This window comes from Harmonia axyridis, chromosome 1 (genome assembly GCF_914767665.1).
Source record: "Harmonia axyridis chromosome 1, icHarAxyr1.1, whole genome shotgun sequence".
NCBI classification, from domain to species: domain Eukaryota; kingdom Metazoa; phylum Arthropoda; class Insecta; order Coleoptera; family Coccinellidae; genus Harmonia; species Harmonia axyridis.
In genome coordinates, this window is record NC_059501.1 from 32,192,258 (window position 1) to 32,215,403 (window position 23,146).

The 23,146-nt window shown below is 34.1% G+C and overlaps 2 protein-coding genes across 6 annotated transcripts in view; both read right to left on the reverse strand.

The window, feature by feature from the left end:
• LOC123676654 overlaps window positions 1-9,068 on the reverse strand; it is a 118,722-nt gene extending 109,654 nt beyond the window's left edge. For all 4 annotated transcript variants that reach the window (XM_045612767.1, XM_045612754.1, XM_045612759.1 and 1 more), the window contains exon 1: window positions 8,870-9,068. In XM_045612767.1, the coding sequence (XP_045468723.1) occupies window positions 8,870-8,924 (55 nt within the window). In that variant the 5' untranslated portion in view covers window positions 8,925-9,068. The remainder of the gene's footprint in view (window positions 1-8,869) is intronic.
• Window positions 9,069-19,486: 10,418 nt separating this feature from the next.
• On the reverse strand, window positions 19,487-22,121 carry LOC123688938 (myosin-2 essential light chain). 2 transcript variants are annotated; one of them, XM_045627694.1, is made up of 5 exons: window positions 21,980-22,121; window positions 21,893-21,920; window positions 21,237-21,418; window positions 19,977-20,123; window positions 19,487-19,838 (listed from the first exon to the last, which is right to left on the reverse strand). In XM_045627694.1, exons 1-5 carry the CDS (start codon window positions 21,980-21,982, stop codon window positions 19,755-19,757), a joined length of 444 nt encoding a protein of 147 aa, XP_045483650.1. In that variant the 5' UTR covers window positions 21,983-22,121; the 3' UTR covers window positions 19,487-19,754. The 2 variants fall into 2 exon arrangements, with proteins under 2 accessions (XP_045483650.1, XP_045483649.1); XM_045627693.1 differs by lacking the exons at window positions 21,893-21,920; window positions 21,980-22,121 and adding an exon at window positions 21,476-21,794.
• Between the last annotated feature and the right edge of the window lie 1,025 nt (window positions 22,122-23,146).

Genomic DNA, 23,146 nt, shown 5'->3' on the forward strand with positions numbered 1-23,146 from the left:
TTTATATCTACACATTCATGTCTTATCATGTTAGTCGAAGCGAAATATTTACTTTTGCCCATAAACAGCAGAAGAAGAAAGTTATCTCACATTGAGCTTTAATTCACACGGCTAATGGCCCTGGTAGTCGAAGTCGTAGAACTTAAAACTTAACTTAATCATCTTTTCCTGGCTCGAATTCAGAAAAATTTTGCGAATCATCTGAACCACGATAATTGCACCCTAGAGATCGCAGAGCTTTCATTTTTATCGATATTTTGATTGAATTTCCTACATTGTGACTCCGCTATTAAGAGGAAACACCACCACTTGTTTGCTCATTTCAAAATGAAATTAGAAATAGTTTTATCTTCTTAGAAATTCTCGATTTTTGTGGGGTTTTCGCAATAGAATTGGTGATATATAATTTGTACAAAGCACTGATAAATTTTAAAAATATTCGTGAAAAAACAACTCCTCTACTTATTTGCTTCGAAAAAAAAAGAAGATGAATTGAATGAATAACTTCGTGAACCGTACCAAGTTTGGTCATCGCAGGAGAGAAGGAAAATGAATGGGTACCAAAGTTTGACTGATCCTCAAAAAACACGTGGTGGTTATCCCTCTTTACACGAAATTCTGCATGAAACTTGGAATTGAATTTCTTCATATTCCCAAAAAATTTGAACTCAATACTTGTTGGTTGTTAAAATTTCGCAGGAGGCTTGAATATTCTTCTTGAATGAATTTAATATATTCTTCTAGAATGAATTTTCGGTGGTTCTTAATGACCGATCTTCATGAAATTTTGCATAAGGCTTTAAATTATCATTCTCCATCCGAATACATTTTCTTTTCGATCGAAAATGCAGGGTTGGAATTAAGAGCAACACAGAATTAGAAACACACATATTTAATATGAAGATTAGGAAGTGGTCTCAAACAATAATATTTCGACTTCGAATAAATCCTCAAATACAATCCTGTCCGTCCGTGAATACGTTAAATCTTAAACGGAAGATCCTATAGAAAGTAAGAATTCATGGTGAGTTCGGATGTCAAATGCTACGGTTAAATTTGGCTATTCGAAATTTACGGTTACATTTTTCTGATAATTTTATAATAATGAATTTGATAGAAATTGAATTCTACAATCAGATGTAAAAAGAGCAGTTGAAAGCTTCTTGCTAGATTTGATGTTGATCTCGTCCAAGAAACAGAGAAAATTCAAGGAGAATATCAGAAAAAAATTACTCAGTGTAACAAATTCGATCGTGTTAAGATTTTACGTATGGATACAAAATAAAAATGTCAAGCTTCATGCTAAACTTCATGTTAATCGCTGCACTTAAACTTCAATTTCGGAGTGCACAAATTCAGTGATCCATCGATATATTTTGGACTCTGAAAGATGATCTGTATCAAAGTCATTTCGTGTAAGAACCTTTCATCGAAAGACGCTTTCTCATATAAAATTGAGGTCGTGTTAGGTTGAAGCTCAGTGGAAAACATATTGAGTCGATTCTCCATCTATCATTCAAGCTTATATCCAATGAAAGACACGAAAAAACTTCAATTCATCATGAAAATCCATATGATTGATGAAATTGTAATACGTTAGATGATGAACGTGTATTTTCCATTCAAGGTGCAACAAAGTTTAGACTAAAGCGAATCCTTGTCATCCCTATAGTTTTATTCTTGATAAAGTATGCTTATTACTCATTTGATTCAAATCAGAGATAGAAGGTTAGTACAAAATTTCCTTGAAGAGTTAATAATTGAACTCAGTAGACAAGAAATAAATATAAACCAATTCACAAATTGAAAGGCTATAATGAAAGAAAGTAATTTCAACTAAACTTTCAACGTTTTGAGAATGCAATGGCTTCATTTCGACTAATAACAAAACAGAACTTGTAGACGAATTTATATCGGTTTTTTCGGTGGTAAACATTCATATTTTTGTCACCGATTTAAGTTGATCTACAAGACCTGTTTTTTTATTAGTCGAAATTCCACCTGATGAAGCCACAGTTTTGGCGAAACAATAGTCACATAAAAGATAAGTGAAAATGACTTTGTTTTATTTCAAGTTAAGACCGAATCCATATATATCCGAATCTATAATATACATAATATATAAAATAATGTACTATTTGAAAAGCTATTATTTGAAGTAGGTTCTATATCGTTTGTTTTCATGATGAGAATTAAGGAAAAATGATCTTAACCCTTGCTATTTGGACTATTTATATTTTGGAATCCAAAAATTTTATATTATTTTTATAATCCAAAAAAACTTGTACGGCTTCCGAAGGTTTGTTTTTGGAATCTAAGAGATATATTCATACGGTATTCAAATCGATGTTTGCACTATACGTTCATGGTTTCAACTCGACAATCAAAAGTGCAGACGAGGACTGGCCGCAACATGTATTTAAATTCATGAAATCTTCAAGTTACAAATGAACCACCATTCATCTGAATGGTCTTCATGTCCTTCAAATTAATTATTTATTATTTATACGAAAAACAAAATTACCATGTAATCTTAGTAACTCAAAGATTCATTCAAAAAACCAATAATGCAAGTTGAGATTAATTTATTTGTGCAGCACCCTTTAAAATTCTTCTTTTGACCTATTTTATCAATAATTCAAGAATCCGACGGAATATATATAGGTATGTATAACCTTCGTTCACAACATCGAAATATTTAGGAGCCAAAGTCCAACAACCCTAAGGGCAAGATATTCCAATTTTATCAACGTAGAAAAGTTTCAACTTTGACATCCTGAAGCTATAATCTCGTCTCCAAGTTTTTCTAGATACCTATAAAACTTGGTTGATCCAAAAGGACGTGTCTTGAACAGAATGCAATATGAAAACATTTCTTGATGATTTTCATCCGTAGCCGATTTTTTCAATGTCAATTCGACCCTGAAAAAAAACTTGAACTTGAAGATCAATTAATTACACATTTATTTACTCATTAGTCCTGCCTGACTCTACATATATGAATCTCCGAAACTATCGAATGAATTTCTTTGCGCTTTTACCAGGTAGATTTAGCTAATCTCTGATCAGCATTTAGATTTTATTTCATCAAAATACAATAAAACCAAAAATTTAAAATAAAAATGTCTTCCAGTATTATTATTCCAGTTTTAACCAACATTGAATGTATAGCTTTTACTGGATTACACCATGTATATTTCTTACTATGAACCTTATTACCTCTTGGGTAATGGTGACTTGCAACTTTTAATGGTATTTTTTATCAATGTTAGATTATTTTTACGACAGAATATGTCCAGAAATAAGTGTACAGGAATTCAATAAGGATTTCACTTCCTATACTACCCTAAAAAATAAACAATGGCAGGTTATCTCTGCCTAATCAGGAATAAAGTAGCAGACTGGTAAATTAAACTGGTGAACTAAATTCTCAATTATGGTGGATTTTTGTGTGATTTGGAAAAAATCTTTGAAGGATAATCCGAGAGGTCATCCGAATCATCGAATCTCTGATAATCGTATTTTCAGTGGGCTTTTTAATCATTGTAAACGACATGACCACGAAGCCCCAACAAATGAAGATTTCAATGTTAACAATGTAGATCAAAAGGTTCAAAACAAATAATTAAGTACACGCCGTTTCATAGTCAGTGCAGAAAATTTTAAAGATTATTTTTTCTTTGTAATTCTATTTCACTAATTTTTCAATTCTTGGTTAAGGTATGTCTATGTATAGTATTTTTCTAATAAATACGTGATAGGTATTATATTTCAATAGCAATTTAAGTATCATCTTTTGAATATGATTCGAGGATTATGTGTTTCCTTCAGAAATTTTAAATTGCCAATATCCAAAACTGAATTCTTTTACCGTTCAACAACTATGTGCAAATTTGGCTGGTGCTTACGGACCACCGTCTGACTTATTGTTTCGATATTCATATCTCTTGAGCCTAGCATAGTGCAGTATGAAACAAAATAATCAAAGAAGGCTTAAAATGGTCTTAAATTACAGATTATGTCGAATTAACTGAAGAAATACTCGTAGAAAAGATATATTGGCAACGACATTTGATAGCTTGTTGTAAATCAGTATGAAGGTCTTCTAATAAAAACCAACGTTTGGACTATGGGTTGCTAGTCACCCTGTATTCAGGATTGGACAATATTCAAATTATGTAAACTACATAATTGAAATACAATACATATTTGTATTTCAATGACTTCTCAATAATGTAATTGACGCAGAGGTATTTTGTAGTTAGTATTTTAAATACTAATGATATCAAAATACATTTGAAAATAAGTTCATTTATATATCTCATTAAAAAGTGCTTTTTACAGAAAATAGCTCTCGGAACTTCCGCAAGCAAAATGGCGAAAGCTAAATACGTCAATATTTAAAGGCGAGATTGTACGTCAAACTGTTAAATATCTTGTCAACTGTCCTTTTCAGTCCTAAACGGTAATTTTCACGAACTGTGAGTGAGAGTTTATCAGCTTTACCATTACTATACTTGAAAGCTATCCAAATATAAAAAAGTATCCAAAAAATATAAAATTCGTGCTCATCAGAACTTGTAGAGATTTTCCTTAGCAGGTTTCATTAATTTCTAAACAAAAGTTAGTTTGTCGGATAATATCTTGAGAATAAATTCTTTTTTTACTGATTAATATAATAGGCCGTTATGGATGAGTTATATTCTATTCAAAACATGCTACTACTGTATTTGGTATTTTAAATGAATATATTTAGAATACTCGACTCGAAAATATATTGTCTTTCTTGTTTTAAATACAAAAGTAGATTATATCTTGTAATTTATAGTTTAATTAAAGCAGAACAGCATTTTACTCAGCTCTACCTGTATTTCATTACCAATTTGAGTTACTGGTCTCATTGATTAACTTTTATCAAATCAACATATCTCCTCTCAATTTCCTCCAGGGGTAAGTTAAGTACGAAAAATCGACTATCTTCGTGGTTTGGAGTTACTGCGCCAATAAAGCGCTTGATTTATTATTATTGTTTGGAGGAGCACTAGAAAGAGATATTGCCTTTGTACTGAACTCAGACCAATACAAATATAAATTCCGATAAGAACAACTACATTAAGTCTCAATGAATTCTAAAAGGAAATGGATTTCATCAATAAAAAAGAAGGTTGCAAGTGATATATAAATATTCTACGCCGGTAAGGTTAGCTCCCGGCCGGCCAGCTCCACGGGCACCATTCATTCCCCCACGGTCAAACACACTTTCGTCATTTTCGATATTTGAATTGAATTTCTAGATGCGTGAATGTAATAAATTTAGGTTCATCTTATAGAAAAATGAAAGATCTAGCAAGTAGTAATTTTTCGTTTACATAAGCTACATCTAGGGATCAATTTCAGGATGGAATTGAAGAATTTCATGCCGGCCGAAGAGATTTTCATAATTTTTATATTTTCCGAATGAGCGGCCAAAGATGAAATTTAGTCGATGGTATGAAGGATTGAAAAAGCCATAAATATTTAAATTTTCGTTCACATTGGTTAACCCTATGGCCCCAGCTCCACGACCTGAATAGTCTGATATCGTGCCGGTCGGATAGTTTTTCGTGTTTTTTATGTTCTTCGAATAAGCGGCCAAAGATAAAATTAAGTCCATGGTATGAAGGATTGAAAAAGCCATAAATATTGTTTTTTTGGTTCACATTGGGTACCTCTAAAGGCCCAGCTCCACGACTTTCGTTCTTGATATAGAAGCCTGACTCCGAATTGTTGTAATTTCGACAAAATAGAGGAGAGGTTATCTTTAAGCGGTATATGGAAAAGGAATCAGGTGGTGTTGGCTAGAGGGGGCTAGTACTGCCTTTTTTAATTTCTACTCCTACGTACAGGTAACAAAATGCTTCAACTCTGAAAAGCTCAAAATTGTTGCCTAGTGATATTTGGTTTGCTTGAGTGGATCTGATAAAAACCAAATTTCATTCGACTACTCATCGACGAAATAGGGACTTCTAGTTGTCTGAAGCACCTATTTCAATTTTCAGACAACCAGCTCTTCCGGACTGTTATGTTATTATGCGTCAAATGGCATACTTATGGTCAATTAGGGTCGTTCTATCACTAAGTACAATTCATATCTGTATTCGTTTTGGTTTTTTCCATACCAATCACAATTAGTTTCTTCTTGGCACTGTACAGGATGTCTCAAATTCGATGCTGTACGTTATTCAAAATTCAATGTATGTCCTTGAAACGCAATGCTTCAAGAATTTATCAATCGCCTAATTTTTTCGATGCCTAGATGCATCTAGGCTAGGTAAACATCTACGAAATCTCCAAAGTATCATCCATTCTTCTTTTTTTTTGGATCACATGTAAATACAACTTTTGCGAATATTATTCTCTCATTCTCGTGAGACTTCAATATAGTCAAATATCAATGAGTAGTAGTTATTCTTTGTAGGAATGTAACGGCGTATATTTCAAAATAAGATGTCAACTTCTTGAGTAGCTAAATGGTGGATGCGAAGGTTTCATCCCATAATCCAAGATATATCTGGATACAGGAGATATGCTTGATTTTATATTCTTGTTTTCATTAATTTTGTTATATTAGGTGGACTAATTTTATTTGTGATACGTTAATTTCAACTTCTCAAGGTAAATATACCTTTTGGAAATGTGTTTTTATTTCGTGTCGCATATTTCGATGTCTGAAAATGCATTAAATTTTTGAGCCTCATTTTTCGAACAGATCACTCTATCATTCCGTCAAGCTATCTGTGAGAACCTTGAAATGTCGGATTCCCTAAATAAGGCCGTTTAAATTTTTTCTTTTCCTGATTATTTCAAAACTGCAGATTTTATCTATCGAGGTGAAAATTTACATTTGGATTTAGAATGACAATATCAAGCTCCCTGAAAATTTTCCAATCGATCTCGGGACCCGAAACAGCAAAATTAACTCTGGATACCAAGAAAGTGAATAAATTTTCAGTTGTATTCACATCGCTAATATATGTAGTAATCTATTTCCAATAAACGGTTATTGGCTTCAGCCCGTATACGTTTTTGTTTTTTAGTATATGAGTTTTTGAAAATTTAGATTAGGAAAACTACCCATAAGGTTAGTGAATCATTTCTCCAGTGGTTATTCGCTTTGCTCCAAGTACAAAATTCAGGAGGTGAATGCTCGTATGAAATAAGATGGGTCTTTCCCATACCAAAATTTCCCTAGCCCACCCCTTTAAGAGATAACTAACTAAGAAATAAGACGGATGATAATAATGTGAATATAAGGGTTGCTAAAATATCCCATGATCCATAAGAAGTCAATAATTTCTTTAAGGGGTTTACACCACGTGACTTTCTCTTGATCTGCCAAAGTTTAACTACTCCTCCCTCCTCAGTGTTTTTGATATTCACACAGGCAGTCTCGCCCAAAATGGGATGCACTGTACAGTGCATCCAATTTTGGATGAGACAGTCAGGTTTCTCGCTTGCTATTTAAGATAGAGCCTTGCGGTTTTCACGTTCCTGTCCTACTTTTTCGTGAAACTCAAGTTGGTCTAATCAGATTTTGCATAACTGTTTCCGTTCAAGAGATACAGGTGATTTTGGAAATTGATAATTTTCGGACCCCTCCTTTATCTCCGAAGTTATTAGAAATAATGCTAAGCTGAAAACTACGTCTGAATCAGAATTCTGCGTAGAATCCAGTGGCGTACTCAATATTTCTTTTCGGGATATGGTTTCGAAGATTCAACACAAACCTATATTTTTTTCAATGGAACACCATGTATATCATTACTTCGTTGAATTCATTATTTTTTTCCTTCAAAATGTATGATATGTATGTATGATACTATGCAGGTAGGATGTTCAGAAATGTTGAAAAAAGCACTGAAACATCAAATAAAAATATTGAGTACGCCACTGGATTCTACGCAGAATTCTGATTCAGACGTAGTTTGTACCTCAGCATTATTTCTAATAACTTCGGAGATAAAGGAGGGGTCCGAAAAGTATCAATTTCCAAAATCGCCCTGTATCTCTTGAACGGAAACAGTTGTCCAAAATCTGATTAGACCAACTTGAGTTTCACGAAAAAGTAGGAAAGGAACGTGAAAACCGCAAGGCTCTATCTTAAATAGCAAGCGAGAAACCTGGCTGTCTCACCCAAAATGGGATGCACTGTACGACTTTATACATCTAAAGAACAACGATCATTCAACATCAATTTCTAAATCGTGAAAGAATGAAATTACATTTTAATGATGAAAACAAGTTCATGAGTGCCATTTCTTGATACAATGAACAATTTTTTTTGTGTTCTGAAACTATTCATAGTGCTGTAATTTCTCACAAAATCAAAATATCACAGTAACTCAAAAACGAAATGTTTAGAAAACATGAGGAAACATTTCGTCTCTCAACAATTCACTTCACAGGGTCTTCTGAAGAAATATTTACTTTTTATTATTTTTTTTCACCCCTGTTCAACAAAAAACAAAGTAACCGAGGACGGCATTTGAACAATTATGTTGAAGGTATCATATTATCAACTATTATCATATCAAGCAACTCTTCCAAAAAAATTGCTAAAATAGACTAAAGGGGTTCAAGACAAAATGAGAGCTTCGTTGAGATTTTGTCTCTATTCCTCTAATTTTTCCGGTGTGTATTATTTATTTCATATAATAAGTATAAGATTGATGAGTACGAACTGTTCGATGCATAGTTTTCAAACAAATACATTAGTTCCATTTCAGGAAATGAAACTTATTTGTTTAGTTTTCAATAAAAATACTTTGGTTAATTCATAAAGAAATCAAGGTAGAAAGGTTTACTTTAAACTAAATTATTGTGATAATACCTTGCACTAACGTGTCAAGGAAAGTCATCAGCAAGATCCAGAAAATCCACTTCATGGTGCACTCTTACAGTTTGTCCACACCTCTAAAGTGAATTTCGGCAGAAAATTCACATAACTTCGAAAAAACTCGATCGACGAAAAAATCGAGAGTGCGCTTATCTCGCTATTCGACGGAGATACAGGCAACCTGCCAGCAAGGCCGTACAGCATCAGACTGAGTTTCCAAATCTTCTGGATCCCCGTTGGGATCCCAGAGGGCGACGCATCAACTTGGAGAGGACCCCGTAACAATTCAATCCCGCGAAAGATTCGCGTGTTTCACTTTTGTGAATTGCATTAGAGAATATGGGCGCGAAATTGAGGCTTTGTTTTTACTGAATTATGGCAACAGAAAGGACCCGTTCCCGCTTTCGTTGAAATTATGATTCGAGCAGTTTTCTTTGGAATATGGTATTTCATTTGAATTTTTATGGTCATAAGTCAACTAAGCCATAAGCACTAGAAATTTTTATAGTATTAGATCATTCGGGAATTGAATTGAAAAAATTCGTCCGTATTTTTTTTATTTTTTTTTTATTTGTTGAACTCATAACTAGAGAACCGTTAAACCGAATTAGGAAATAGTATTTGTTCGTTAGGGGTGAAACAGTGAAGCAACCGTTGCAGGCGCCTCTATTTGAGGGGTGGCAATTCGAACCAGTTTGCTGGCCGCCTTGTCATATTTGATCCATGATTCTTTAAAACAACAAAGATTGTTTGTCAATTTTTCCTGCAATAAAAATCTCCAAACCGCCTCTAGTATGCCGTCTGTGTTATAAATATCACATAGCAGCCCAACCAATAATAATAATAAGAGAGTTTATTCAGGTGCTGCATAAATGAACTCTATAATACTGTAGAGTTAAGTTTCTCAGAGATGAAAAACAACACTATCTCCGCTTTCGAATGATTTGGAAGCTGATTGTGACACATTCAACATATGGAAAATTTCTACGATTTTGCATTCGAAACTAGTTACTGTTAAATGCCAAATATTTACAGCGGAATACATTTTTGTAATCTCAATTAGAACCAGATTCATAAACGAAAGTAAAGTCTCGTTTTCCGTGAGAAGTCTCCTTCACAAATGAAATGTTTTTTCATAAAACAATTTTGAGGTTAGGTTAGGTTAGGTTAGGTGATAGTTTCGAATGATAAAATCATTATGTATTTCTCAGAGAAAATATTTAGGTACAGCGGAATACATTTTTGTAATCTCAATTAGAACCAGATTCATAAACGAAAGTAAAGTCTCGTTTTCCGGCGTGAGAAGTCTCCTTCACAAATGAAATGTTTTTTTATAAAACAATTTTGAGGTTAAAAAAAAAGTTTGAAGTGTCCTTTTTCATTAAGTCCTGATATTGGCCCTTTATAGCTAGAAAGGGATTCTTTTCTTCACTCATGCTCTATAACTACAAAACATAATCATTAACCTCATTTTGTTGTGTCATTTCCATCTCACGTTTTTCTCTACCACACAAACTTTCTTGTTAAAATTATCATATTTGAAATTAAGGAGCTTCATTTACTTTCATTTTATACACAAAACTTCAATTCAATTTCAATTTCTATTAAATATTACCAAAGGCAGACAATAAATCACTAGTTCTCAGAGTAGCCAACCCTAGGAAATTTCACAAAGGAAGATTTCTCAAAAAAATGGTCAGAATATGTTCATCAATTCGAAACCACATTAGTTTTCGAAGCAAAACTGAAACTTGCATGCTCTACCGCCTTTTTTATCTTGTGGTGTGAAAGGTGATCATTCTTCACTCGTACGTAGTGCGCAGTGTCATGTAGATGTGGACATCACTTACTTAGGCATTATTCATCGGCATCGATGGAATCCAGGAATAAATTAAGATACCTACAGCGAGTCACTGTAGGTACCTCAACTTATTCCTCTGACGCTTTTTCAGCAGTGGCATCGAAAAATTCTTTGTTTCAGGCTCAAAAATTACTCGCGCTGGCCCTGCCAATGAACTTTTAATTTTTTTTCAATCAAGGCAGTGTCGAGAAATTAGAATTTTTCTAACAGAAAGCTAATAAATAGGTACCCTGTACATCATTCTCATAGTCACCAAGAACCTTTTATCACGTTCAAAGGAGTATTTGATCATATCAACAATTTCACGTCCTTCGCAATGTAAAATAAACAAAGATAATGGGAAGTAGGACAGTCAGTAAAACACAACTTTATAAGTGAGCGACGTTTCGTATATATATTCAAACTTCTTCAAAACTAGAATACAATAATAGACCATTACAGAGTCTTTGAAAAACTTTAGGTGGTGACTCACCCTTAGTTAATTGTTGTCGGCTAACGATGTGATACATAAAACATTGAACACACAGTGTATAAATAAAATTTTGTCAAGTATTTACACTTAAATAATAAATTAGAACAGTAATCACATTTGAAAATCTAAAATGGAAAATTTACATGTCAAATGGCAATTTCAACTTATGAGCAGATGTATGATGACACAATAACAATACCGGTTGAATGCGAAACAAGGTACAGTATTTGATCATCTCTTTTTTTGAGTATACTCTAAATTGTCACATTCTTCTTTCGGCTAAGTGATATACTTGAAATTAAAAAAAAAGTTGGTAACTGATTAACGGATTAATTAATTCATCATTTGACAACAGATTATGATTTAATGCTGAAGTAACACGAATAGGAAATTGATTAATCAACATTCTTGCAGTTGAAGCAGATCCCTGCAAAACAGAATTTTTCATTCAGAAGCTTGAAATTTCCAGGGTAGATCCAGATCTCTAATTTTGAGATTTAGTTTATTAATTGCCAACCTAATAGTCGATGTAGAATAGAAATTCAAGAAGAATACCTACCTATCCAAATATTTCCGTGGCCACAAAACCGACGCAGTTGATATTTTGGGTGTAGATACAAAATAACCATTAGATGCTTCGAGTAAAATTTCAAGCATCACCAGAACCATAGACAATTTAAGAAGAAGATAGGACAAAAACAAATTTTCGTGACAACAAATCTAAACCTGTTGAGATTATCAGTTTTCAGTTTCGTGCGAAATTTCTTCAGTACAATATTATCCAACTGTTATAACTCTTCCAAGTTATCAGCAATCAAGACGGTGTCGTCGGCTTACCGGATGTTGTTGACCCAAATCCCATTAATTTTAATACCAATTTCAGCACCATCAGATGCATCTCGAAATACTGCCTCGGAGTAGAGATTAAATGGAAGCTGTGACAGGACGTATCCTTAGCTCACCCCTCTTCTAATGGGTAAGCTGTTGGAGAGATTGGTGCCCAATTTAACCTGAGCAGACTGATGCCAATATAGGTTTTCGATACATCTAATGTCGTTCTGGTCTATGTCCAGATTCTTGAAATGAGTTTTTGGTGATCTACTGGGTCAAAGGCTTTTCGTAGTCCATGAAGCATAGGCATACGTCCTTTCTCACATCGTAACAGTTCTAAACCCATGTAGGGAATCTGTCGATTCCCTCGAAAATATTCGAGTTAAGTTAAATTTCGAACCAAAATGCTAAAAACAGAAGAACTCGGTGTAAAAACTTGGAACAATCAAAGCCACACCCCTAAGAGATCTGTAGAAAGGCTTTGCTAACGGTCGAATGGAAAACGGCCTGAATGCCCATAAAAATCGACATTTCAGGGCGATTAATTCAATTGAGTTCAGTCCCGTCTACAACTACAACATATGTGCATCACTTGCATCGACAACGAGAAGAGTAAAGATTATCATATCTGTTCCCGAGACCGGCGAAAAAGTACCTGCGACCGAGCTGCAACGACCCAAGTGTTCAGCGACCCTTGAAAACGATAAGATCTAAATATCATCTCCTTCAAACTCTTTTAGTGGGTTGGAAATAAATTGAATAAGTGTTTTTATCCCATTCTTTTATTTCCCTAATTTGTCCTTGGCCGTGAACTACTTTAGTCACAGTATAAGGACCACAACCCACACCCATGCAATAACGGCAGTTAACGCTTCTCTTGTGGCCATACCCTGTCTGGAGCCAAACTAAGATTAGCTTTGACTCTTTCACATTTTTTGATTATGCGTTGAAGAATTATCTTAAGAAAGATTTCAAGGGTAGGTATAGCTCATAAAGCGGATTTTTAGCCCTGTTTACCTTGGGTAGTGGGATAAATAAACAAAGATTCTAGCCTATATAGGATAGCAACCTGTGTTATAATATTGTGTTGAATATTTGGCATAATACGGTAATGCCATTCAAATTTCCTCTGGATATTCATCCGGTCCTGGTGTTTTATGATTTTTTCAGTTTTGAATTGCTTTGTTTATTTATTCCCTAGATATAGCAGATACATGGGCGCCCGCAGGGGGGGGCCAGGGGGGGCCATGGCCCCCCCTGAGATTTTGATTATCTCATTTTTCAGCACAACACCCTCAATATAACTTTCTCAATCCAAAGGGCAAGGAAAAAAAGAAAGTAATGGATTCACAACAATTTTCCGGTTTTCAATGACAATCATGGACGCCTTATCGTTTTTGAATAATTTTCATTTTGCCCCCCCTGAGAAAAATTTCTGCGGGCGCCCATGAGCAGATATACACATTCCTTGTTTTCGGACCTTCTTTTGTGTCCGTTTTCGAATAGTTTTCCGATATACCTTTCCCAGATTTTGATTTTCTCTTGAATTTCAGTAACTATTTGTCTTTTTTCGTTGACCAATGTTTTTCCTTTTCTCTTTTAATAGACACCAGCTATTTATTTACGCTTTTTGTGTAATTTTAAAATGTCATGTAGGTTCTGAAGATGTTCTATCTCTGCGCATTCTTGTTCTAGATATCTGCCTGTTAACGTTCTCGCTATGTTCTCTTTTACGGCAAGATTTTCAAGCTTGTCTCATGCTATTCTCCTATAAATTTTTGGTTTTGTGCTCTTTGCCAAGGACACAATAAGAACTACTGCCAACAGAACTTGGTCTGATCCGTATCGTACATCCGTATCGGGATATGCACAAGCATTTCCAATAGATGAACTAAATTTTCCGTTGATCAAATTTATAGTCTACTTGGTTCCGCACAGGTTTATCCGAAGTATTTGCTGCTGAGTGTATACGTGTATAAACGACAGGGATGATGTTGAATTATGTATATATGAATCAAAGATGCGAAATTAAAAAAAAATGACATGAATGCGAGTTTGAATCATTGGGCAGAAGCCCTATTTTTAGATCAATGCTTCTCTAATATTTCTTACGGCTCTTGTGCATTTTATCAAAAATTTTAAAAAATTATGTTGAAATCAATAACATGCTAAATAGAAAATTTCGAGCAAAATCTAACATCCATTTATTTCCAAACTATGAAAAATATCTCAGTCATTTCTTTCGCAATTCGAAAATCTTCAGTTAAAATTCACTATAGGATGATCCTTAATCTTCAGTTTTCTTCTTGATGAGTACATAGAAAGAATTAAAGCAATAAGAATAGAGGAAATATGATAGGATTAAGGAAATGAGGAGAGAAATAATACTTGGTATAAAATTGAATTTTTTTTTCCTTATTCGGAAAAAACTTTCCCGACAACAGAAGGTAAAGAAGTTATATATAATGAAACTGAAATATTCCTATCTTTCACACAAAATTACCTCTTGTGCCATTAAGCCAATGAAACTGTCTCATCATTTTCCACTGCAATATTGCTGGATGATGGATATGCTTTATTATTAAAACGATGTCAAAATTGAACGAGAGTTCCACAGATGTTACCCGGGTTATGTGTATCGCTCTCCGAGCCATCTGTTTTAGCTGAAAATTTCCGTTGAAAGCGTTTCGCTATCGACAAAAAGAGGCCAAGATGATCGTAAATTTCGTCCCTGATACCCCATATTTAAATTTCAGAAATGTATATATACATTTCTGAAATTTAAATATGAAATTTCTTACAGTTTTTTGGAGAAAATTCGGATATATTTATATCATGGGCAGTGATAGCGACTTAGAAGTAGGTACTTACTCCTCTAGAAATTAGGAAGGTGGCAAAAAATATTGATTGTCAGAAAATGTCGAATATTTTTTTCCCATTGAAAATAATCACTTTGCTGCCTAGAAAGGAAAGTAGTTACTTTGCTGTCTAGGCAGGAAAAGTAACTCTTTGCTGATTGATATGTGTCTGCAAAATCAATATTTGCTGTCAATCGGAAAAAAATAATGGATTTCTTTTAACTACACCTTATAATAACTTCATGCACATACATTTTAGGTATTACTTCATCACTGACTGTCCATAATATTATGGACATATACATTTCTATAGCAACCAACCATTCCAACAATTGCGATTTCTTTCAAATTTTGTTTCAATTCATCTCTATAGGAAAAATAAAAAGATTGTGGGAATTGTAATAATTTGCAAGTACAATATCCTACATATATTATTATAAACAATTGAAGAAAAAAATATATATGACACCAAAGTTGATTGACTGCTTGGGCTGAATTCCTAGCCTCGCTATGAACTATCAGCCGCGGCAGTCAATCTACTACTTTGCTGCCTAGTGAAACAAATAACTATTATCATGAAAAACAAGGCTTTAATTACCATAGTAAGAATGACGACGAACAATTCAAATTGTTCGTCGTTGACAGGAACATATGGTATAATCATTACTGCTAGCTCTGGACTATAAGGTGGATGCATAAGAACCTCCCAACCAAGCTCCCGTAGCTTTTGGCGAGTAACAATCAATGTTTGTGGCTCGTCGTTGTCCTAATGGACAAGCGGACACTATTGGCCGCTTATGGGCGATTGCTTCCTTCACACGGTCCGATTGTTGACAGTACAGTTCCGAGTTAACAGTTCCGATAATTCCTTGCCAATCAAGGGCGGTCCTAGCCTTAAATTTTGGGGGAGTCGCTGTTATGGGCTTCCAGTTTTTTGGTGGCACCATTTCGTACATTGTCTGCTTGAAATGCATACTAAGTGTTAGGTGGTTCCACTTGAAAAAGGGGGTGTGATCATCTAGACTCCCCCTGGGACCGCGCTTGCTGCCAATCTCACCAAACACACAGCAAAACCTTCCTGGCCGTCAATCTTAGCTTGACCACCATTTCCACCGGCTCACCGCATTTCGACCACAACTTTTTCTGCTTGACGTTGTCGTAAGTGATCCACTTTTCATTAAACTTTTCATCACCAGTCACCAACCGCTTCAAAAATGGGTCAATTTTGTTGCGATTCAGCAGCAATTAACAAATGGAAATTCGGTCCATGAGGTTTTTTGCGTTAGCTAATGTGGTACCTATACATCGAGCTTCTTCTTGAGATATGCCATATGCAAATGTTCCAAATGGTTTTTTGTGCAATATTTAACTTTTAGGCAATCGAAACAGTGCTTACATGACGGTCAGACTCGATAATGTCCATGATTTCATCAACATTTTCGACGATTAGCCTTCCAGTGCGTTGTGCACCTTTAACATCGAAATTAACCGAACGGAATCGTCGCAACCGAAATTGCGCGTGATTAGCTGTTACAGACAGTGTCAGGACCAGGAACACCATTTACATTTTTAGCCGTCTGGCTTGCATTTTGACATTTATCGAAGGAAAACTAAAAAAATATAGCGTATTTTCTCTTTGCTAGTGTCCATCTTTGACGTGCGCTCAAACTAAACTGAGTAAACCTTAGAATATGTTCTAAGGAGTTAACTACTCACAAAACTGTCACCAAAATTTCTGTAGTACAAAATCTCATCTTTCTAAAGCCATCCAGTGGAACCCAATCCGACTCATACAACGCGAGATAAAGATAACTAAAGCCATTTATTGGAAAAATAATTAATTTCTTTTTACTACACCTAATAATAATAATTAATTATTATTAATATTAATATATGAAATTATCATTTGAAAGTATATATGGATAGATATTCCTCAAATAACACTGAATAAACATTTAATAAACAGATTTGTTTCTTTTTCTGAGCTCCTCCATTGAGTAACTTTATCGTATTTCATCTGAGATCAGAATCTGTTTCAATATGGGATGAAACACACTGCAAATTGCACACCTTGGTTTATCATTTCCTATTATGAGATTTTTTTTTTAAAATTGATTTTTTCGGCAACCGTCCGGGAAATGCTCACTTCCCGGACGCTTTTTCTCTGAGAAAGTAGCATTTCCCGGCCTAGTCCGGAAAGTACGTACTTCCCGGACTAGGCCGGAAAAGAATCATAGAATCCATAACAACCGAGATAACGGCTGACAGTTCATATGAAATTAGTTATCAAAAATTTGCATGTTTTTTTATCGCAATCGTAATAAAATATGGAAAGCAGCAGCGATAGTGTTATTTTACATGGTTGCCGAAAAAATATTGTACGCAACACGCCCGAAAATGGTTTTTTTGGACTCACAGACTTCCAGGACTCGCTTACGCTCGTCCTGGAATTTTGTCTATTCGTCCAAAAAAACCCTATTTTCCGGACTTGTTACGTAAATTACTATTCTTTGAGCCCTTCAACAAGCAAAGAAAATGAACAAACAGTTTCAAACTAGAACATTCCCAAAATTATAATCTCTAAGCATAAACATTATAATATTTTTCCCTACAGGGGCGGTTTTTTTCTCATCCGGATGCGAATAAGTAAATTTATACCTGATTTTTGTAGGTTTTTTTCACAAATATTTTATAAATATATCAGTGCTTTGTACAGAGTTCATAACAATTTTTTTGCGAAAAACGAAGTTATCAAAATTTTTGTTTTTTGTTCATTCGCAACTTAATAGTTAAGTGCGGAAAGTGGTACTTTTCCGCACGGTTACGCGGAAAAGATACTTTCCGAAAGAGTTAGGAACAATATTTTATCTTCAAGCTCTTGAAATAAATCGAAACTCAAAAGATTTCATTAATTAATCATATACACATGAATGAGAGACGTAATTCTGCATGTCGATACTATCTACTTATCTATGGTCGGTACCATAGTTATGTCATCCTAGACGTTAATTGGTTCGGTGCATAGAGACATGACAGAATTCAATTTATTCTTTAATACTTGCGTGCGGGAAAATCCTGCTATTTCTTTCCCGCACGCATATCCATGCGGAAAAGAAATAGAACGGGTTTTTCCCGCAATGTGTGGGAAAGTGACTCTTTCTGACTTAAAATGAGTGTGGAAAAGGAGTTGAAAGCGCAAACTTGTAGAAACAAATTTTAACTTTCTTCCATGTAGATTATTGTTGAAAGAAATTATGTGGAAACCCCAAAAAACGGTGATTTCTAATAAGAAATATCCCTTATTTCGTATTGAACTGAGCAACCACGTGGTAGTGTTCTCTCTTGATAGACAAAATTCGAATAGAAGCTCCATAAATATGACCGTTCGAAATTTTGTTTTTGTAATAATTTGAAAACAACGAATTCGACAGAAATGACATTTCGCATTTATCTTTCGTCCGACCATTCACTGATGGGTAAAAATCAACAGTGCTCTGCCTGAAATTCTCACGGGACACAGTACAACTCGCACAAGCTCTAATGCCCGCCACTCACGAAGAGTTTCTTCGAGCGTTTGGTAGCAAGCGTCGAAGAGATTCCAATCAGACAGCTCGGGACACGGCCGTACGAGTGTAAATCAGAGTATGAACTTGACTGCCCGACTGGAATCTCTTCGACGCTTGCTACCAAACGCTCGAAGAAACGCTTCGTGAGTGGCGGGCATTAGAGGACTCATAGAGGCCTAGGAGAGTCGGTAAAGAAAAACAAACATTCAGATTTATAATTTCGAGCTCAATGCGGAATTTTCAATAATGTAAGGGACTTCACAAATGATTGTAACACTGTCATGGTCTTTGAAATGATTTTAAATTACACATAACGGTTTGGAAACGGAAAGTTCAATTTGAATTAATTCTTAAATTTCTCTCAGTATTTAGGAATGAGCACTGATTTTGATGAAACAATTGAACAAGTCCTATATGTTGTATCTTTACTAAGTTACCTATTTCTTTCCAATTCACTGATTAGAATAATTTTAAATTTCCTCATTCTCACCAAACATGTTTTTAAAATGCGAAGAAAAAAGGAAAGAAAAAGAATTGAAACTTAAAAAAATCTTCTTCTTTTTCTTTTTTTTACATTTTGTTGAAGGCATCGACTTCTACGGTCATTAGCCTCTAACCAGTCTAACCTAACCATCACCAGACATATACAACATCCATGACCTAGCCAGGGTTCCAACCTGGTACCTTCAGCACCACAGTCGACTTTTCAGTCCACTGTATTATGGAGGCTGTCCTTTTTCATTTCTTGTTAAAAACAAGCAATTTTATTATATAGAAAAGTTACCAATATTAGTCAAAAAAGGTGAAAAAACTTTCAGAGGCTACTGCAGTGCAACAATATTCTCAAAGAACCTGGAGCATTGCATGACATATGGGTCAAAATTGAGGTCAGTAAGAATTCATGAGAAGATGTGATTCAAAATCAATAGAATAATGCCGAAAAAAAAATTTCTATACCCTATCCTCTGAAAAACCTTTCTGGCTGAAATTATGAAAGAGTTTATATAAAGAAAAAAACAGAAATTCCAATTGAAGAACTTTATACAACCTTATTCTCATAAGATAAAAATAAATAAATGTGTCAATTACTGACTTCCAAACATAATAAATGGCAATAATTTTATAAAAATTCAAAATACATAGAAATTGGAATGAAGGCACTAACGATATAAATAATATTGAATGAACATATAGAATTCAAAGTAAACTTAAAATTAACCAACATTCATTTTTAGCCTAATAAATGCAGTTTTGTCGAATGGTGTTATTCATTATAAAGCTTCCAAAAGCTTCAACCAGACATAACCAGTTTAACAAACTCTTCATAATTCACATTGCCTTGAGAATCCTCCTGGCCCTGCAGTAACTGTTCTACCTGTAGAGTAAAATGATTAAATCAATTAAATATGTATATAACAAAATTAATCTGAATAAATACATTTCTCTTTAATGAAATGCAGTCATCTTTTTTTATAATTGTCTATCTTGCTTTGAGAATCATGAAAAATCCTACCTCATCATCTGTGAGCTTTTCTCCAAGAGTAGTGAGAAGATGCCTCAATTCAGCAGAACTTATGTAACCATTACCATCTTTATCGAAATGTCTGAGACCTTCAATGAAATCATCGGCTGTCTCTGCACTCCTGGATTTTGAAATTTGCTACAAAAGACATTATAATATTACTGATAGCTTCCATGAATATTGAAGACAAAAATCAAGTAAATAGAACAATATTTTCAATATTTAAATTGTAGCTGAGGAATCAGAAAAGAGAAAGTAATGATTTCATTATATGCCTCAAGTATGTAGAAGGTTTTCATTAATCAAGAAATTTCATACTTTTTCCATTATAGATATTATCGAATAGATCCTATATAAAATTAAGGTTACAAATAATCAACTCCATAGATAACAAATAGACTAGAATCATAATTCTTCTTTCAAAAATTCAATAACAACGGCATATTTCGACTGACAAGATCATCCAAAAGTTCTACTTTTCCTCCACCGGAGGTAAAAGTGTTGCTATGCCAATGATGACTTACTGTTCCGTCCACAGGAGGGAAAAGTGTTGCCTAGCAATAATAACTTTCAACTATTATACTTCATATCTGTCAAAATTTATTTAGCATGACAGCCTTAACTAGGCAAATTTTCCATTGATCAATAAATTATAACTAGCGTTAATATAAATCTTATTTAAAGTTGGATCTCCAGATTTTTATAAATTTCAAAACGTTTGAAAAAAAATATCATATTTTATTCAGAGGAGAAGTGAATTTTCATGACTCGTCTTCTCATTACCTGCCTCACTATATACTTTCGACAGGTAAATACAGGCTCTCCATGAAAAGTGACTATTCTCCCCCTTATGAAATAAAATACTATTATTTTATCCCTTTCCTTCGCTGTAGAAATATACCAGAAATATATATTAATACACCAAAAACAAGGTACAAAAATAATACAATAGAATCCTGACAAAATTACTTAATTAGTTTAAGAAGAATCATAATTTTCAATAGATAAAATAAAGATTAATAGTTTCCATCAGAAATTTGTATAATTCCTATTTTTTCAATATCAATAAAAAATTGGGCAGTTGAGTCATAATATATAATAATATGATCAAATCCTATAAAATAAGGTCATAAAAAACATTTGCACTTTTGTTAAACCAGAGACAAGATGACTCATCTAAGATATCATTCAAAGAAGGTTCAGGTAAGTAATCCATCCAACAGATAAATACAAGATAAGTGTATTACTCACTTGATAAATAGGAAGAAAAACTTCAAATGACACTCTTTCATCAGGTTTATGTTGATGTGTGAATTTTTTCACATCTGATTCAGTTGGATTTTGTCCTAGTGCCCTCAAGGCATCTCCAATTTGACTAACATGAATTTTACCATCTCCACGATTGTCAAATAGTTGGAAGGCCTCTTGGAATTCTAAAATGAAAATATGGTTAATGGTTAAATGAACACTTGAAAATTACCTAAATATACCTTCAACCGAAGTCAAAGTTAGTTTACTTGGGGGTTCATAAAGATACATATTAAGAAAAGTATTGAGCTGATGTGCTACCAATATGAAAGCTTATGAACATCTGCTGTGTTGATTGCAGCAATAACGAAATTACATTGAGTTACTTTCAAAATCATACCATAAATGGACAAAATCAACGGTATGAATCATTGCAACAGTTTAGTTGAAGTACTCCAATCATTCATTGGTGTTACTTATTGATTTGAGATTGTTTGTGAATTAAAGTTTAATAATTTGTGCATAAATGATAAATAAAATTATGATGATCACGGGAAATATAGTGCAACCAATCAAAAAGTATAATAGTATAAATAAGAGGTTTAAAATTCAAGGTGGGGCATTTTATGGGACAATTTCCTATAAGATAAACAACTCACCGGCCATCTGGTCTTCAGTATAATTCGCCTGGAATATAGTACAAAAAATTAATTGTTTGATATCCTCTTTTTCCTATGAGAACTTACCATTTTTGATATATTTAAAACAAAAAAAACGGATTATTAGTTTTACAAAGAAGCAACCAACACAAACTGTCAAAAAATTCTACACTTCAACCTCAACGTACCGAATTACAAAGTAGACACTAAGCGGAAACGGTTGTTAAGGAAGCTTCATTTGACGTTTGCAATTTTATATTAGATGGCGCGTAATTCAAAATAGGAAACTTTAATTAGCATATTACACAATATGCTTTTTTGAAGCTTGTTTCAGGGGCGGATACAGGGGGGGGGGGTGCATGGGGGCCATGGCCCCCTCGCGGACCTTATAAATATAAAAATGTATCCTGAAAAATCGAAAAATATGCGTGCGCACTCACAAGGGTGAAGGATTGGATATCAGCTAGAATGGTTGAAGACAAATTGAATGTATTGGCAATTGGCATTAATGCATATACATAGAATCATTTGCAGCAGTCCGAATGTTGAAAATATTATACAAAGATACGCTAGTCAAAAAAAAGGAGACTAGAATGTTATTAAATTTTTAATATTTGATAATATGTTTTTATTCATTAGGAATTCATTATTTTTCCAATAGATGGCTTTAGTTATCTGTATCTCGCGTTGTACAAGTCCGATCGGGTTTCACTATATGGCGTTAGAAAGATGAGATTTCGCACTACAAAAACATTCTGACAGTTTTGTGATGAGTTGACTCAGTTAAGTTTGAGCGCGCCACAAAGATCGACACTAGCAAAAAGGAAATACGCTATATTTTATTATTTAGTTTTTCTTAGATAAAGACAAAAATACCAGCCAGGCGGCTGAAAATGTAAATAGTGTTTTTGGACCTGATACTGTAATAGCCAATCACGTGCAATTTGGGTTTCGTCGATTTCGTTCCGGTAATTTCGATGTCAAAAATGCACCACGCACTGGAAGGCCAATCAGGGCCACCGCCAGGAGCGGCATACCGGACATTATGCCGAGGCGCCAAACCGTAAGGGCAGTTAATAAAACAAGACTTTTTCCATCTTTAAGAACTACGTCGTTTTTTTGCTATAGATTTATAAATAGAGCGTCAACAATGCATGATTTTTGCAGGCTTTTAAACAATGCAGGACGTTGTGATGAATTTGACAAGGTGATTTTGAGTTGAAAAATACGATTTCATATAGAATTGAAAAGATG

Excerpts from the sequence above, each read along its gene's own strand:
- LOC123688938 (XM_045627693.1), bottom strand. The coding sequence starts at position 21,524 with ATGTATCTTTATGAACCCCCAAGTAAACTAACTTTGACTTCGGTTGAA. Across the intron at positions 21,419-21,475 it reads AACTTTGACTTCGGTTGAAG|AATTCCAAGAGGCCTTCCAA; the intron begins GTATATTTAGGT and ends TTTTCATTTTAG. Across the intron at positions 20,124-21,236 it reads TTTTTCTTCCTATTTATCAA|CAAATTTCAAAATCCAGGAG; the intron begins GTGAGTAATACA and ends TGTCTTTTGTAG.